Source organism: Aegilops tauschii, chromosome 4, assembly GCF_002575655.3.
Source record: "Aegilops tauschii subsp. strangulata cultivar AL8/78 chromosome 4, Aet v6.0, whole genome shotgun sequence".
Taxonomy (NCBI): Eukaryota; Viridiplantae; Streptophyta; class Magnoliopsida; order Poales; family Poaceae; genus Aegilops; species Aegilops tauschii.
The window spans coordinates 74647324-74662344 of NC_053038.3; the positions used below are offsets into that span (position 1 = coordinate 74647324).

The 15021-nt window shown below is 41.0% G+C and overlaps 2 protein-coding genes across 2 annotated transcripts; both read left to right on the plus strand.

The window, feature by feature from the left end:
* Nucleotides 1-1201: 1201 nt before the first annotated feature.
* LOC109743103 (aspartic proteinase Asp1) lies at nucleotides 1202-4446 on the plus strand. Its single transcript, XM_020302187.3, has 8 exons — nucleotides 1202-1467; nucleotides 1866-1983; nucleotides 2357-2577; nucleotides 2664-2900; nucleotides 3450-3588; nucleotides 3670-3852; nucleotides 3945-4014; nucleotides 4102-4446. Exons 1-8 carry the CDS (start codon nucleotides 1310-1312, stop codon nucleotides 4212-4214), a joined length of 1239 nt encoding a protein of 412 aa, XP_020157776.1. The 5' UTR covers nucleotides 1202-1309; the 3' UTR covers nucleotides 4215-4446.
* Nucleotides 4447-8940: 4494 nt separating this feature from the next.
* LOC109743107 (aspartic proteinase Asp1-like) lies at nucleotides 8941-11123 on the plus strand. The gene is made up of 8 exons (XM_020302189.4): nucleotides 8941-9096; nucleotides 9217-9343; nucleotides 9497-9726; nucleotides 9809-10030; nucleotides 10238-10376; nucleotides 10464-10634; nucleotides 10718-10793; nucleotides 10886-11123. The coding sequence occupies exons 1-8, from the start codon at nucleotides 8984-8986 to the stop codon at nucleotides 10990-10992; spliced, it is 1185 nt and encodes a 394-aa protein (XP_020157778.1). The 5' UTR covers nucleotides 8941-8983; the 3' UTR covers nucleotides 10993-11123.
* The last annotated feature ends 3898 nt before the right edge of the window (nucleotides 11124-15021 follow it).

Below are 15021 nucleotides of genomic sequence, written 5' to 3' on the forward strand. Positions count from 1 at the left end.
TTGTCTCCATCGGATCTTGCGGGATTTGGTCAGTGCTGGTCATTGGTGGATCCATTTGGATTCGGTCTTCGTTTGTCTTCATTTAGGCGTTTACATGTTTGATCCTTCTGATCTACGACTTTCTTCATCAGCGAGGGTTGCCACTCTGGTGCATTGGTCCTATAGGGCCTTAGCACGACGACTTTCCAACTGTCTACTACAACAAGATTTGCCCAGCTCCGATGAGGGAGAGGCGATGACGGCGGTGCACATTCGGCTCACTCCAGTGCCTGTAGTCGTCGCTAGGTGGTCCACGGACATGGTTGTAATTTTTGTACTGCCAGGATTGAAGATGAATAGATTGAAAGTTTCTCAAAAAAAAGTCAAATGTGTGGTGCACAGAGACGTCTTATACCCTGAAAAATGTTGTGCAAAATTTAGACAGGCTTGTCCGTCTTAGTCCCAGGAAGGCCATTTAAAAAGAGAAGTGAAAACGACATCAGACCATCAATAGGACTGAAAACTACAAGCAAGTGATGGTCTGATTACTTAACACGGCGTCTCTCCGTGTTAGTTTACGTGACATGATAGCAACTCAAGTCTCGGCTCAAAGTCTTTTGGTCGTTGGTCTCCATTTTTAGGCAAAGAAAATGCAAGGAAAATTATCCACTGGTCCACACGGGATTAAAACCAGAGTCCAATGCATATATACTGTACCTTTAGCATCTTAAACAATTTAGTATACAATGGAAGTATCTCAAACTCAATATAAATCACAATGTGTGTATTTTGTATCTATACAGCACAGGGTTCGCCTGAATTTTCAGGCAAATTGAATATCCAACGAACGTCAGATTTTCAGATATGACAAATGGTATATCTTTTATGGTAAATTATGTTAGCTGCGGATGGCAAATTTAGTTAATGAGCATAGCAAATTCACATCACTTTTTTTTTATTTTTTATTTTTTTTCCATGCCCGTCAACTATTTTTGCCATCTGCGCATCAATATAAACTGCTAGGAAAGGCGTTCAATTTGCCATGCCTAAAAATCTGATATCGTATTGTTAACATTTCTGAAAAAAGAATCTCCCTCTTTCTAGCCAATAAATAAATAAATTAGAAAACAAGAGAGAGATAAATGAGTAACCGGGCAGAAGCTTCGACGGAGGCATGGAGCGCGTTCTCCTTCCGCCCACTATAAATACCCCCTCGCGGTCCGCGTTTCCGCTTCCAACCAAAAAAATTAGCGCGACAGCTGTTCACACTGCTGACTGCTCCACCCTCGAGCGATCCGTCCGTCTGCCGCCACCTTCATCCCCTCACCCCATGGCGGCCGCCGGGTGGTCCTCGGCCGCCTTCCTCGCACTCCTCCTCCTCCTGCTCCCGTTCGCGCCCAGCCCAGCACGCGCGGCGACGCCGGGGAAGTCCCCGTCGCCCACGTCCACCGCCGTGTTCCAGCTCCAGGGCGCCGTCTATCCCATCGGGTACGCGGTCTCCTCCCCCCTGCCCTGATCAGATTGGGTTGGTCCTTAGGGTATCCCCGGGTTCTGTTCTGTGCGTGCAGAACAGATACGCAGATCTTTGGGGTTTATTTGCAGCTTTGGTTGGTTCGTTGGTTGGTTCTGACGAATGCAGAGTCGTCGATCGTCGTCTGCGTGGCTCTGCGGGCGTTGATGTTAATCCTGTCCAAGTAGCCGGCACAAAGTCCAAGAATCCTTATGACTTTTGCTCCATGAACTGCCTTTTGTCCGTCTGCCTATTTATTTACTTTTTGTTGTGAAGATAGGGATCCACTGAACTGTTTTCAGTTTGCATCCTCTGTTTATTTTCTCAGTTCTTTCAGGATTTGCTTGTTCACAAATTTTCTGTCCCGTTTCTGCAGGCATTACTATGTCACCATGAACATTGGGGACCCGGCGAAGCCCTACTTCCTGGACGTCGACACCGGCAGCGACCTCAGCTGGCTGCAGTGCGACGCCCCCTGCCAAAGCTGCAACAAGGTGCACTACGCCTCAATGTTATATCTCACCAAATTGCTTGAGTTGCACGGAGAATTCAACTCCAGTATTCAAGTTCGTAGCTTTTCTTTCTGCCACCAGATTTAGTCCAAGAATTGGTCTCTCTTCTCTCTGTTAAAAGTAGCATGTACCAACTTTGACTTACATTTCCAGTTTAAGATTGTGATATTTTCCGTCAAAACATGATAATAATAATATTTTGATATTTTCTTGCTTGGTTTGCATCAAAGTCACTGATTATCCTAATCCACTACTGGCTTAATTCTAGTCCCAGATTTGGTGTGGAATGCAGGCCTTGGTTTTTTTCCTTTCCCCAAGGTTTTGTGATTGATTTTCTTCCTGATTGTTGTTGTAGGTGCCACACCCATGGTACAAGCCAACAAAGAACAAGATTGTTCCCTGTGCAGCTTCGCTCTGCACTAGTTTGAGCCCTAACAAGAAATGCGCCGTACCACAGCAATGTGATTACCAGATCAAGTACACGGACAAGGCAACTTCACTCGGCGTGCTCGTCGCTGACAACTTTACACTGTCCCTGAGGAATTCATCCACTGTCCGTGCCAACCTCACCTTTGGGTAATAATATATGACAATTTATGTTTCATTGCCTTAGTAGCGGTGTTTTAATTCCGTTCTTGATGTTTAATTGCTTCTGTTTTCAGCTGTGGATATGATCAGCAAGTGGGAAAGAATGGCGCAGTGCAGGCGGCGACGGACGGCTTGCTTGCGCTTGGGAAAGGATCAGTTAGCCTGCTCTCGCAGCTCAAGCAGCAAGGGATTACCAAGAATGTTGTTGGCCATTGCTTCAGCACGAATGGAGGAGGCTTCCTGTTCTTCGGGGATGATATCGTACCCACCTCGCGTGTAACTTGGGTTCCCATGGCTCGTACCACATCTGGGTAAGAATGCATTATTCTTAACATTTTGATAAATGTGTTGCCAATTGCAAATCTTGGATTTGTTTTTAGTCTAAGAATTAGGCTATGTTGGTGTTTGGTTGATTTCTTGATCACCAGTGACATGGCATGGACCTAATGAAATGGCCCTGTTGTTGAAACAACATGACAACGTAAAAATTAATAAATTTTGAAGCTATCCTTATCTTTTTGCGCTTTGGAGCTAAATTCATCAACTTCACATGACAACTCAGTGATAATGCTCCTGTACAGTTGATTGCAACCCTGTTGAATGTTTCCAGTCTATCATCAAGCAGTGTATTTCATATTAATATCAATAAACTACAAAAATAATTCAGAAAAAGGGTAAAAACTTTAGCGTCTTAAAACGTGTTAACTCAGACTCTCTCTTTTTTGCTGGGAACTCAGACCACCTGAACTGAATGCCCGTATATAGGGTTTACATTCCGTGTCAACAGAAAGTTTTGTAAATTGTATAAGGTTTCAGTAAGACCTTTTGGCTTCACACGTTATACAATATTTTATTTTCAGGAATTACTACTCACCTGGCTCAGGAACACTGTACTTCGACCGACGCTCGCTAGGGGTGAAGCCAATGGAGGTGGTATTTGACAGCGGTAGTACCTACACCTACTTTGCCGCCCAGCCATACCAAGCAACTGTGTCTGCGGTAGATTTCAAACACAGTTCATTTTAACTGCCATGAATTTGAAGAAAGAAACAGTTAATCAATCGGATACTTGTCTTGTAGCTCAAAGCTGGTCTCAGCAAGTCACTTAAAGAAGTCTCAGACGTCAGTCTGCCTCTTTGCTGGAAAGGGCAGAAGGTATTCAAATCTGTGTCAGAGGTCAAGAACGATTTCAAGTCACTGTTCTTGAACTTTGGCAAGAATTCTGTCATGGAGATCCCTCCGGAAAACTACCTCATTGTCACTGTAAGCGTTCGATAACCCAACTTGCAGTAATTTTTACCAAACATTTTACTGAAAAAATGAAAGCTAAAATGTTCTCATCTTGTTTGTGCCAGAAATATGGGAATGTGTGCTTAGGCATCCTTGATGGTACGGCTGCTAAACAGACATTCAACATAATTGGAGGTATAAATTCATACACACAGTACCCAGTTTCTAAAATTAGGATATCTGGGATCTTGTAATAATTGCAGTTGATCTTCTGTTCTGTAGACATCACAATGCAGGATCAGATGATAATTTATGACAATGAGAAAGGGCAGCTTGGATGGATCCGTGGGTCATGCAGTAGAAGCTCTAAGTCTATTATGTCTAACTTTCCATGATCATTTATCAGATCTAAATCATTAACCTATCCGTTCGAACACTGGCTGCACCTCAAGCACTATAGGGTGCCATCCAAATAAAAGTACTGTATGTTGTACGTAGTGTATTAACATGAGCCTGAGGAAAATGAGGCAGAAAGGAGAGGAGAAGAGCCATGCAGATGTAGGCAGATAAAGTTACTGACATGTATTCTCCTCCTGTTCAAAATGAAATGGAGTCTATATTTTACCATCTCCTTTTACTTGCAGCTCTATCTTTCTATATGCAAGTATACGGTGCTTGCGTGCTTCAAATGGTTGCAGAACTGAATGCTGCACATACTGAACGACTTAAATAAATCATACTACCTGCACATACTGAACTATGTGGAGCTATCCTGCATTAACTGTTTATACTGAGGAATTGCACGTGCTGACCTATACTACTTCTAACATTGAATGCAAATCATACCAAGAGTTGTGTTCTGATCACGCGGTCTCTTATAAGAAGAAAAAGAATAAGATGCAGGTTCAAATTTGCACAGATCGCGGTTCAGCTGTTTCGAGTTTGAATAATGACAGAGAATATATATACCAATCTATCTGGTGGCGCATGCTTAACACTGTAGACATTCCAACTGCTGGTATGAAAATTCCACTTCAAATGGGAGGTTCATTCAGTTGTAACCGTATACCGTAATAGCCTTGCCAGTTTCTCTAGGATATTACTAGCAATAGCTTGCTTAGCACATTTCTCTTTTAATAGCAAGACAAGATGCCCCCTCCGTTAAGTTTAACTATTATCAAATAGTTGTTGCTTTATTTTGCAATGTAACACTATATATCTAAATAATGTGAACCAAACCGAGGAGAGTAGAAAATGACAGAAGAGGGAGAATGTTTCTAAATATGATGGATTATTCGTGGTGAGATACAAATCAAAGCCAGTTGCAACTATCTAACTGAATGCTGCTACTGTCATCCAAATAAAGCCTGTACTGTCTTAACATGCCTGGCCAAAATGAGGGATGAATAGGAACAAAGATGAGTGTGTAGTAGAGACAAATAGTAAGTATTTGTATGTTCATCCTGTTCATAATAAGACAGAATCCTTACTCTTGCATCCCATTTACTTGAGGCTTTTAAAAACAATGATACACAATATATCTGATGCTTGCATGCTTTTCAATTTTACTGAAAGAGTGTTATGCTTTTTAACGGACTCGGAACTGAATGTTCCACTGGATCAGGCAGGTAGCATTGTGAGTAGGTCTTGTCTAATCATATTTATCTTTTTATAATATGATGCATGCTTCCATATACAAAAGATCCAAAGTGGTCAGACCCTCCCCCGGACCCTGCACAAGCGGGAGCTACGTGCACTGGGCTGCCCTTTATAGTATGATGCTTGCTTCCATATATTTCTAATTTCAAAATAATTATTGCTTGCTGGAGTGGAGATTCAAACCATCTCCATGTTCCTTACCTATTTGGGGCTTTCCACAATGATTCCTTAGCACATACTCCCTCCGTTCCTAAATATAAGTCTTTGTAGCGATTCTACCGGGTGGACTACATACGGAGCAAAACGGATGAATCTACACTTAAAATGCATCTATATACATCCGTATGTGATTCATAGTGGAATCTCTACATAGACTTATATTTAGGAACGGAGGGAGTATTTTGTAATGTAACCCAAGATATCCTTTTGTTGTGAATAAAATTGTGGAAAGTGTGCTTAAAGAACGATGGAAACAGAAATGAGAACCTTTCTACTCTAACATTATGGGGGAAATGACCATGAGTTCTAATTTCTGCATTAAATATATGCACATATCTGGAAGTTGCATTGCATATATGTGTATCATGTACAGCTAAGTAGAACAAAATAAATTGGTTTTCGAATTTCCAACATGAAAAAATGATCCGCAAAAATGTGTCATTTGGTATGCCATAACTTATCAAATGTATCTTCTCTACAGCATCTTGATGGAAATGTTTAGGTCATTTAGCCCTACAAGTAAATTCATCTCTAATATTATTGTTAGAGAAGGGAGAATAATTCTAAATACAATGAATTATTCTAGGTGAGATACAAACCAAGTCAGCTGTAACTTTTTGACTGAGTTCTGCTATTGCCATCGAAATAAAGTCTGTCCTGTCTTAACATGCCTGGCCAAAATGAGGGATGAATGGAAACAAGTGAGCATGTAGTGGAGACAGACAAATAGTAAGTTACTAACCTCTTTGCTCTTCCTGTTCACAATAAGACGGACTCTTTAATTGAAGCTTTAAAAACTTAGATACACTATATATCTGATGCTTGCATGCTTTTCAATTTTTTGAAGATTATTTTGCTTTATATCGGACTCAGAACTGAATGTTCTATTGGATCAGGCAGGTAACATTGTGAGTAGGCCTTCTTACCTGTTTACTTTTCTGATCAGCTGCGTTCATGTAAATGGGATAGCTCCAACTCTTGTTTCAAGATTGAGTTGTACGCTGAAATTGCATTCTTGTAAATATGGGTTACTTCTCAAATCTGAGAAATTTAAAAACCAATCCTCATTGCTGACTGATGGTGTATATATAGTAATGGTATATGAAGATGAACTAGGCAAAAAATTAAGCTTTTACCTTTGAAATATCAAGCTCTAATCTGAAAAATTACAATTGCCAAATGCTGATCATTAACTTTGTCCTTTAAAACCAAAACCCTACTGTATGCACACAAAAAAAATCATACTACTGTTGTTTGTTTAGTATTCATAATTTAAACATTGACAGAGTAGAAATGATGACTTGTAGCAAGGATGATGTGGGATTATGATGAACAACAATTTACTACTTTTATCTCACGGCACATACAAAATTCCAAACCTTGTAGTCATTTATTCCTCGCTTTCGACATGAGTACTGAAATCAAAATTCAATATCGAATCAATTCGAATGCCCATTACGTTGTGTCATACATTGTAAATGACCTTGTCAGTTGTGATAATCATGAGTTGCAACAGTGTTAGTTGTGTTTTTATAGTATGATGATTGCTTCCATATATTTCTAATTTCAAAATAATTGTTGCTTGCTGGAGTGGAGATTGAAACCGTCTCCATATTCCTTATCTATTTCTGCGGTTTCCACAATGGTTCCTTGGCACATATTTTGCAATTTAACACAATATATCCTTTTTTGTGAACATAATTGTGGAAAGTGTGCTTAAAGAGCGACCGAGACAGAGACAGAAATGAGAACCTTTCTAATCTAACATTCGGCAAAAAAATGACCGTGAATTCTGCGGTTATCTTACTGGAAATGGACCACTGCTTTGATATGTCTTCATGTACTCTATATATGTTCACACAATTAAAGATTTTCGCATTAAGTATATGCACATATCTGGAAGTTGCATTGCATATATGTGTATCATGTATAGCTAAGTAGAACAAAATAAATTGTTTTTCAAGTTTTCAAGGTCGAAATGTTTAGATCATTTGGCATGGCATCATTTATCTGAATGTATCTTCTATACAGTATCTTGATGGGAATGTTCAGATCATTTAGCCCTATGAGTAAATCTATCACTAATCATTCTCGTATTTTTTTTCTAAATATAATGAATTATTCGAGGTAAGATACAAACCAAATCATCTGCAACCATCTAACTGAATGCCTCTACTGCCATCCAAATTAAGTCTGCCCTGTCTTAACATGCCTAGCCAAAATGGGGAGGAGCATACAGGTTAGTGACATGCTATTTGTCTCCACTACATTCTTTGTGAACATAATTGTGGAGCGTGTGCTTAAAGAATGACCAAAACAGATATGAGAACCTTTCTACTCTTACATTCTGGGAAAAGATTTGCGTGTTTTGCGGTTATCTTACTTGAAATGGACCACTATTTTCAGATGTACACTATATGTTCACACAATTTTAAAATGTATGCAGTAAAAATATGCACATATCTAGAGGTTGCATTGCATATGTGTATCATGTACAGCTAAGTAGAACAAAAGAAATTTGTTTTGAATTTCCAATGTCAAAAATTGAGCTGCAAAAATGTGATGTCCATTAGTTTGCTAGACATGTATCATTGGCATGCCATCATTTATTTAAAATGTACTGTATCTTCTATGCAGTATCTTCATGGGAATGTTTGCATCATATTTAGCCTAAAAATAAGTAAACATATCACTAATTTTGAGCATCATGCACCTTATCACAATTTACTGGTCATTTATTTGTGTGAATTCTTAAAAATGGATGGCTGGTATAGTTATATCACCACCCCTTGTGCTCCAGCCAACCGCTGTTTTCAATCGAGTGATATAAATTATAATTATGTAAATCCATTTCTTTGTGACTTAATCTTCTTGCCAGCCTAAATTTCACTGAGTCTCAGTTGGAACACATGGAATTTGACATAAATTTGTTCTATTCCTGCTAGAATTTTGGAAAATTTCGTTGTTTTAAACAAGGATTTAATAGTCAGGGAACTCTAATGCCATTTGCTCATTAGCAAAGGCAGGGGTATACTATTTTTGAAAACATAACTATACATTCTGAACCCCCGCCCAGCATAAGTTGCTAAGCCCGAATACAACATCACTTGAGAAGAAAATCAACATTAAAGCCACAAAAAATGCAAAGGAAAATAAACTAAGGCGTACTACAAAGCAGTGGAGGAAATTAAGCTCTGAAGCCAACGGCTATAAATACCTGACCACCCTGGTCGCGCCATCCAGAGAAGCAGAGTTTCAAATCACACTGCTGCCTTCTCCCCCCACCATGGCTGCCATGTGGTCTCTGATCATCGCTCTCCTCCTGCTTCTGCTCCCACTCGTGCCGTCCTCCTCCTCCGCCATCACGCTCCCGCTCCATGGCAACGTCTACCCTGTCGGGTATGTATGTTTCTCTGATCCTTACATAGTTACATGGCAATTGACAAGCTTTGATCGTCCTTCTCACACTTGAGGTTTTCTTTCTCCGTATATTTGACACGCTTTTCTGTACCACTGCAGCCACTACTATGTTACGATGAAGATTGGTAACCCCCCGATGCCCTACTTCCTGGACATCGACACCGGCAGCAACCTCACCTGGCTGGAGTGCAAACACCCGCAACTCGGCTGCCAGCACTGCACCCAGGTAACAACACTCAATCCTGTGATATCACATACTACTATCTTACTACTGTAATATTTGTGTTTGATGCCAAGTGTTCTGTTCTGTCCAAGGTTATTGGAAAAAAATGTACTGCAATCTTGGAGTGATCTTTGCTTTTGTGCTTGATTTTTCCAGCATCCAAAACACCCACATTACTCGCCACAACTTATCAACTTGAAGGTGGAATGTAATAACAAGTACTGTGATGCACTACGGAAAGACCTGGCAGGTGGTAACCCTATATGCCAACATAAGAAGCCGCATCAATGCCACTACAACATTCAATACGTTGATGGGACGTCAGATGGTGTCGTCTCCTTTGACATGATCTCTCTCGGGGAAAATGGAAAATCCATTGCCTTCGGGTAAGATACTGACCGTTCACTGTCAGTTCAATGCTTACTGGACTTGGATGTCAGATGATTTTTCACCTTTCGTTTTGTGCAGATGTGGATACAGCCAGCAACCACAGAAAGAAACATCACCCGTAGATGGCGTCCTTGGTCTTGGGATGGGAACGGTAGGTTTTGTCCCACAACTCATGCTGCACAAGATGATCACCAAGAACATCATTGGGCATTGCCTTGGCAAGGATGGAGGGGGCTACCTCTCCTTCGGGGAGCAGTTTCACCTGGGAGGCATAACCTGGGCACCCATGAGAAAATATGAGTAAGCACTGTTGCTCATCAATTTCAAGAGCTTGTTTGTGATCATTACTTGATGAAGTTTTGGGTGCCAATTTCAGTGTTTGGTTTTTGCTCCCCATTTAGCCTTGCATAACTGTAATATCTAATATGTATGGTGAGAAAACGATACTGTTGATGCTTGTTTTCTTTTCACCTGGTTCCAAACATTATACAAGATCATTTGTTGCAGACTTTTCTACTCACCTGGCCAAGCATCACTACACCTGAACGGACAGCAGATATACAAGCATGGAGTGAATGCTGTCTTTGACAGTGGATCCACCTACACCTACATACCTGCCCGGATATACAATCCCTTTGTTCTTAAGGTATTTATCGAACCGCAGTGCATTATGGTGCCCATGCATTTGGATAGAGACATGTAACATGCAAGTCGTGGCATTTGGATCTTGTAGGTGCAAGATATGATCGGCAGTTCACATAGGGAGGTGCATGATGATGACCTGCCACATTGCTGGAAATTCAAATCTATTCACGAGGTTCAGAGGTTGTTCAAGCCACTTTCATTGCAGTTTCACAACAAAATTGCCATGCATATCCCTGCTATGAACTACCTCATCCACACGGTAAACGTTTGATGACTCAATTGACTGCAAAGAGTGAAACTGCAAATTACAGAAGCTAACACGTCCTTGCAAATTTGTGTCAGAGAAGCAATAATTGGTGCTTGGCCATCCTCAACGGAACGCAGATCCCTGATGGAGACCGACGGATCTTAATTGGAGGTCTGAACTTGACAAACATGTTCATTTTCTGAAACTAGTGCACCAGGCATACATGTTTGTAATGATCTCCATTTTGATCTTTTGTTTTGCAGATGCTACAATGCGGGATATGCTTGTGATATACGACAATCAGCATGGTAGGCTGGGATGGGTTCACCAACCACAGTGCACCAGGCCTCATCCTGCTTCGCGTCTCTGAGTAAAGCTTGCATGGAGATACATCGCGGTAAAAGATATATAAATGGTCATACCTCTTAGCAAGAATGAAGTGATATTGGTAGATCTTGTATGATCCTCGCACTCATAATAAAATGGAGTTCTTTGGTTGCATTCCTGCTTGTCTATGTTTATCTGAACAATCTATTTATTTATTTATTTTTGCGGGAATCTGAACAATCTAAAGCTGACATGCCAACCTAGTTTTACAAGGAGGCAAAGCAGAAAAGGGAAAAAGCTTACATATTTACACATTCCTGACTTTTTCTTGAACAGTTTCTTGCAACCGGAGAGCATAGCTACGTTCAGTTTTCTTACATTTTTTGCTGCCATGTGTGGCTGTACCCCCTTTGTGCCCTTGCACTCTTGTGTTTCCAGTGAAATCGCCGTTTCAGGTGGGGTGCTTCCCCACGGTTGCCGTTTAAGGAATAAAAAAACAGTTATAGAATAGCTCGTCGACAGAATTACTCTCTGCAAGCAGCTGAATCCACAGAAAGAGAAACTGAATAAAGAGGACATGAGTGAGAACGAACAGTTAGGTGTGAGCAATTGAACGACTCGGAGGATGACCCGTCGATTGCATCTATCAATCGAACCACCTTCATCCCCCAGACTCCTGAAATCTCACAAAATAGATAGAGGGACGGACAAATAAATGTAGGAAGAGAGATAGTGATAATGATAGATTTTCATCATATTAAATCTTATGAATTAAACAAGCAATATTAGAAAAAATGCGGAATCCTAGTCCTTCAAAATTCATATGAAAATTGTTCGTGAACATGATAATGTTTAAAATCATGTTATTCTAAAATCTCGAGAAGCCACTAACATGGTAAGACGGGAAGATTTGGATATTGCCTCCTCCACAAGAAAAGCTTAGGGTTCTTCTGCCTCCCGCCGGCGCCGGCGCCGGTCCACCTTGTCTCCGGTGGCCTTAAGGCCATGGCGGCATGGTGGATCCCGGCCCTTGCCGGTGGGAGAGCTCAATTTTTAGATGGTTCTTCAAGATTTGTTAGGGTTTGTGTCCTGCTCATGAAGACGAGATGGCGGCGGCTCCCTTAAGATGGAATAAGATTCTCCCTGCCTAGTCCCCGTTTCGGCGGTGTGTCTAGCATTGTCGGTGGGTATGTGGAGGTGTTTCTCCGGCGAATCTGTCCTTGGTGGATTTGCTCGGATCTGGTCGTAGTTCGTCCACGTTCGTGTTTCTTCAGGTTGGATCCTTTCGATCTACGCTACTCTTTATCAACGACGGATGTTGTTCTGCTGTGCTGGTCCTATGGGGCCTTAGCACGACGACTTCCCGACTGTCTACTATAACAAGTTTTGCCCGCTTCCGGCGAGGGAGGGGCGATGACGGCGACACGCCTTCGGCTCGCTTCAGTGCTTGTAGTCGTCGCTAGGTGGTCTACGGACCTAAATATAATTTTTATTATTTCTGGTGTTCGTTGTATTGCCATGATTGAAGATGAATAGATTGAAAAAAAATTCGCAAAAAAAACATGGTAAGTACCAAAATTTGAGCCATTTGAAGTCACGTGATCGGATTATTTGCCACCTCATGTAGCTTTATTTTTCTTATTATTTATTTTCTAGCAACCAGTCAGGCAAAACAGGCTTGCTCCATCTGTATGATGCACCATGCGGATAAATTGAATCTCCATCACCCCTTATTATATGGAGCTAACCCAACATTAACACATACAACCATCAGCTTGGTACGGGCGTATAGCTTCAAACCGAGAGCTCCTGCTCGACACCTATGAGCGTCAAATTGAGGAGCTTTCGTTGAAGGTAGGCGAGTGGGCCTGCCCATTCTTCTGGCGAGTTGTCTTCCTTTTTTGGTCAGTTTTTATATTGAAACATTAAAATAAGGATTTTTAAAATGTGAAATTTTTTAGAGTGAACAAAATTTGGAAATGTGAACAAAAAGTTCAGAAATGTGAACATTTTTTGGAATTGCGAACAAGTTTCTAATTCCCAAAAAAATGTGATTGTTTTTTAAAAAGTGAACGAAATTTGAAAAATGTCAACACTTTTTCACAATATGAACATATTTTAAAAATTTTGAAAAAAAATTAAAAAAGAGAACAAAATTTTAAAAACATGAAAAAATTAAAACATGAACTTCTTTGAAATTTTGAATTGTTTTGACTTGTGAACATATTCTAAAAATGTTTTTTTGTTTTAGAAAACATGTACAATTTATAAAAATATCAGAAATAATTATGAGTATTTTTTAAAATTGTGAACAAAACTTTGAAACTACAAAAAAATTAGAACAACATTTGAAAAAATAAATAATAAAAGAATAATAAAAATGAAATAAAAAACAAAGAGAAAAACGAAGGGGAAAAAAGCAACTCGTTAAGTGTGCCGGCCCAAGCGGGCAAGGCCCATAGCGTGGCCGAGCCCCATGAAAGAAAGAAAAGTTTTTGGTCACATATAGATGGATTGCAGGTTGATTCCAAAAAATTTCAGAGGGGTGTTCTAAAAAATAGCAGAAAGAACGAGCAGAAACGCTCCGTATACTAATTAAACGAGCAGAAACGCTCCTAACATGCGCTTTGTTGAAAGAGAGGTGTCGTGTCAACAAGTAGAGTCTGGTGCTTTGTGGCGATCGGATGCAAAAAATAATGGAACGAGCTATCTTCAGAAATCTACCTGTGTTTAATCTTTGTACGGCATATGGTCGTGAACTCACGACGCTCGGTTAATTAATTAGTGTACGGCACATGGTCATGATCACATTTCTGAAAATTCAAGAACATTTTTAAACTTTTGCATGACTGGACTCAACATGGGCTCATGATTCCCATCGCAAAGTACAAAAGGCATATCCTAGCAGCCGGATCCCCTGTCACGGTGCCCGAGGCGGAGGTGGTGGCGGGCCCCGCCGGCGGCACGCAGCGCCTCGTCGCCGTCGATCGTGAGCAAGCATTAAAGAAAGTGGTACGTACCTTGGTGAGCAAGAAGGCAACCCCCGGGCGTCAACGGATCCCACCGTTGCTAGTGCACTCTGATTCAGAGTCGAGTCTGACATGTCGTTTAATTGATATCCTTATGCCTGATTGCCTGTGCTTCTGTGACGATAGTACACAATGTTGTGGCAGTAATCTTTATGCCAGCTTGGTTAAAAAGCTCGGACGGTTCCCCGCATATCACGAAAGCATCGCATTCCGGGCATGCAAGGCTGCTGTGGTGAGCTCATTATGAATGGTCGCAGGAACAGAGCATGGTGTTTCCGCGGGTGAACTGTTGGGTCATGGACTTCTGATGCTCGAGCAGGTGCCGGTACGGTCCTTCGTGACAGCAGCAACAACATCATCTTTCCGTCTTTTTTCTCATGCAGGAATGTCTTGGAATGAGAACTTTGTGCTTGCATGGAAGGGTTATCGCTATTCAGAGAACAGAGCTTTCTATACATGTGGAGATGGATTCTTTTGCAGCAGTTAATATGATCAACGATGAGAATAAGGACAGATCAATGTTTGCTTCCTTGGTGGAAGAGATCAAGCATATGAGGAGTCTTCGTCTTCTACATGAAAGCAGTTAGTATGATCAACGATGAGAATAAGGACAGATCAATGTTTGCTTCCTTGGTGGGAGAGATCAAGCATATGAGGAGTCTTCGTCTTCTACATGAAACAACAGCTACTAGAGTTGGAGTGTTTCTCTGTTTTTTGCAGGATCAACCCGAGGTCAATGTGCAAATTCAAGCTTCCACCCAAAACACAAGCACGCCTCTTCAAGCTGAAGCCCTTGCTTTTCTTCTTGCAGCTCAAGTTGCTCACAGGCTTCACATTTATAGGCCTACTTTCCTCACGGATTGTCTCTCCTTGGCAAAAGTGGCAGCAGAAAGAAGTGTTTTGGCTGATTCTACCCCTTGGTCCATCAGGAAATATCTTGCTGAAATTTTCTCGCTTACTAAAGATCTCCAAGCACAGGTGTTTCATATATCAAGAGAGATCAATGACATAGCTCACAATGTGGCTCATCAGGTTCTTTGATG